We start from the raw sequence: 967 nt of genomic DNA, 5'->3' as shown, positions 1-967 counted from the left end.
TAAAGTACAATATGTACCTCTGAGGTGTAGTACAGTATAAAGTACAACATGTACCTCTGAGATGTAGTACTGTAAAAAGTACATGTACCTCTGAGATGTAGTACTGTAAAAAGTACATGTACCTCTGAGATGTAGTACAGTACTTTAGACTCGTACTGATGTACAGTACTTTATTGAATGTACTCCGTTACTTCCGGTCACAGGTCGTTACTTTAACAGTCTAAGTTACCTGTCAGTCATGACGTCACTAACAGAGAGCTGACACAGCAGGTTAGCTTGTTGAAGCTAACGTGTTAGCCTTCACTGTGAAGTGAGAGCTGGTTTAAAAGTGAAAATGTGTTCCGAGTTTAGATTGTTGTATACAGTTAACGGTGTGCTAATAACCACATTAGCCTAAAGCTAGGCTAGCTTGTGTCTGTTTTGTTTTCAAAATATTAGCACAAAGCTAGGTAGCCGTTAGCTAGCACCACTTAGAGTTAGCGTGCTAGCTGTTAGCCTGTAGCCGCTTTTCCTCTCTGTGTTTGTGTACTCGGGGCTCTGTACCGGGGGTTCATTGCTAACTAGACTGGACCAGTTCAACGGGTCTCGGTGCTGCTCACTAGCCACTAGCATAGTTCACTAGCCTACCTTACCTTTCTGTATTCGGAGCTGGGCCGCGCTGGCTTTCTTCCCTCCGGCTCCTGTTCTGTTTCCTCCAGCAGATTCCTCGTCTTTCTTCTGCTGCTTCAGGGAAAAGAGCTTAATCATCTTCAGTTATTTTAATAATGGACGCCTCAGCTTCAGCGTCCCGTCTGTGTTCAAGTGTGTGAGTTTATACGGCAGAGTCGGTTCAGTCCTAACGGCTACCGGGATGTTGATGGAGGAGCCGGTGCGTCTCTACTAGTTATACTGAGGGGATGCTAGCTGGGTTAGCTTAGCATGCTAGCTTAGGGGGGGGTTGGGGGGGGGGGGGGTGTCGGGATGGAGC

At 46.5% G+C, this 967-nt stretch overlaps 1 protein-coding gene across 1 annotated transcript in view; it reads right to left on the bottom strand.

Moving 5' to 3' along the window:
• The window catches only part of ube2m (ubiquitin conjugating enzyme E2 M), a 2,393-nt gene extending 1,480 nt beyond the window's left edge, over window positions 1-913 (bottom strand). The window contains exon 1 of the mRNA XM_031840975.1: window positions 633-913. Coding sequence (XP_031696835.1) covers window positions 633-747 — 115 coding nt within the window. The 5' untranslated portion in view covers window positions 748-913. The remainder of the gene's footprint in view (window positions 1-632) is intronic.
• Window positions 914-967: the final 54 nt, after the last annotated feature.

The sequence above is a fragment of the Anarrhichthys ocellatus genome, unplaced genomic scaffold (genome assembly GCF_004355925.1).
Source record: "Anarrhichthys ocellatus isolate YVR2014 unplaced genomic scaffold, GSC_Weel_1.0 scaffold3638, whole genome shotgun sequence".
NCBI classification, from domain to species: Eukaryota; Metazoa; Chordata; class Actinopteri; order Perciformes; family Anarhichadidae; genus Anarrhichthys; species Anarrhichthys ocellatus.
This window is presented reverse-complemented; position numbering and strand designations above follow the sequence as displayed.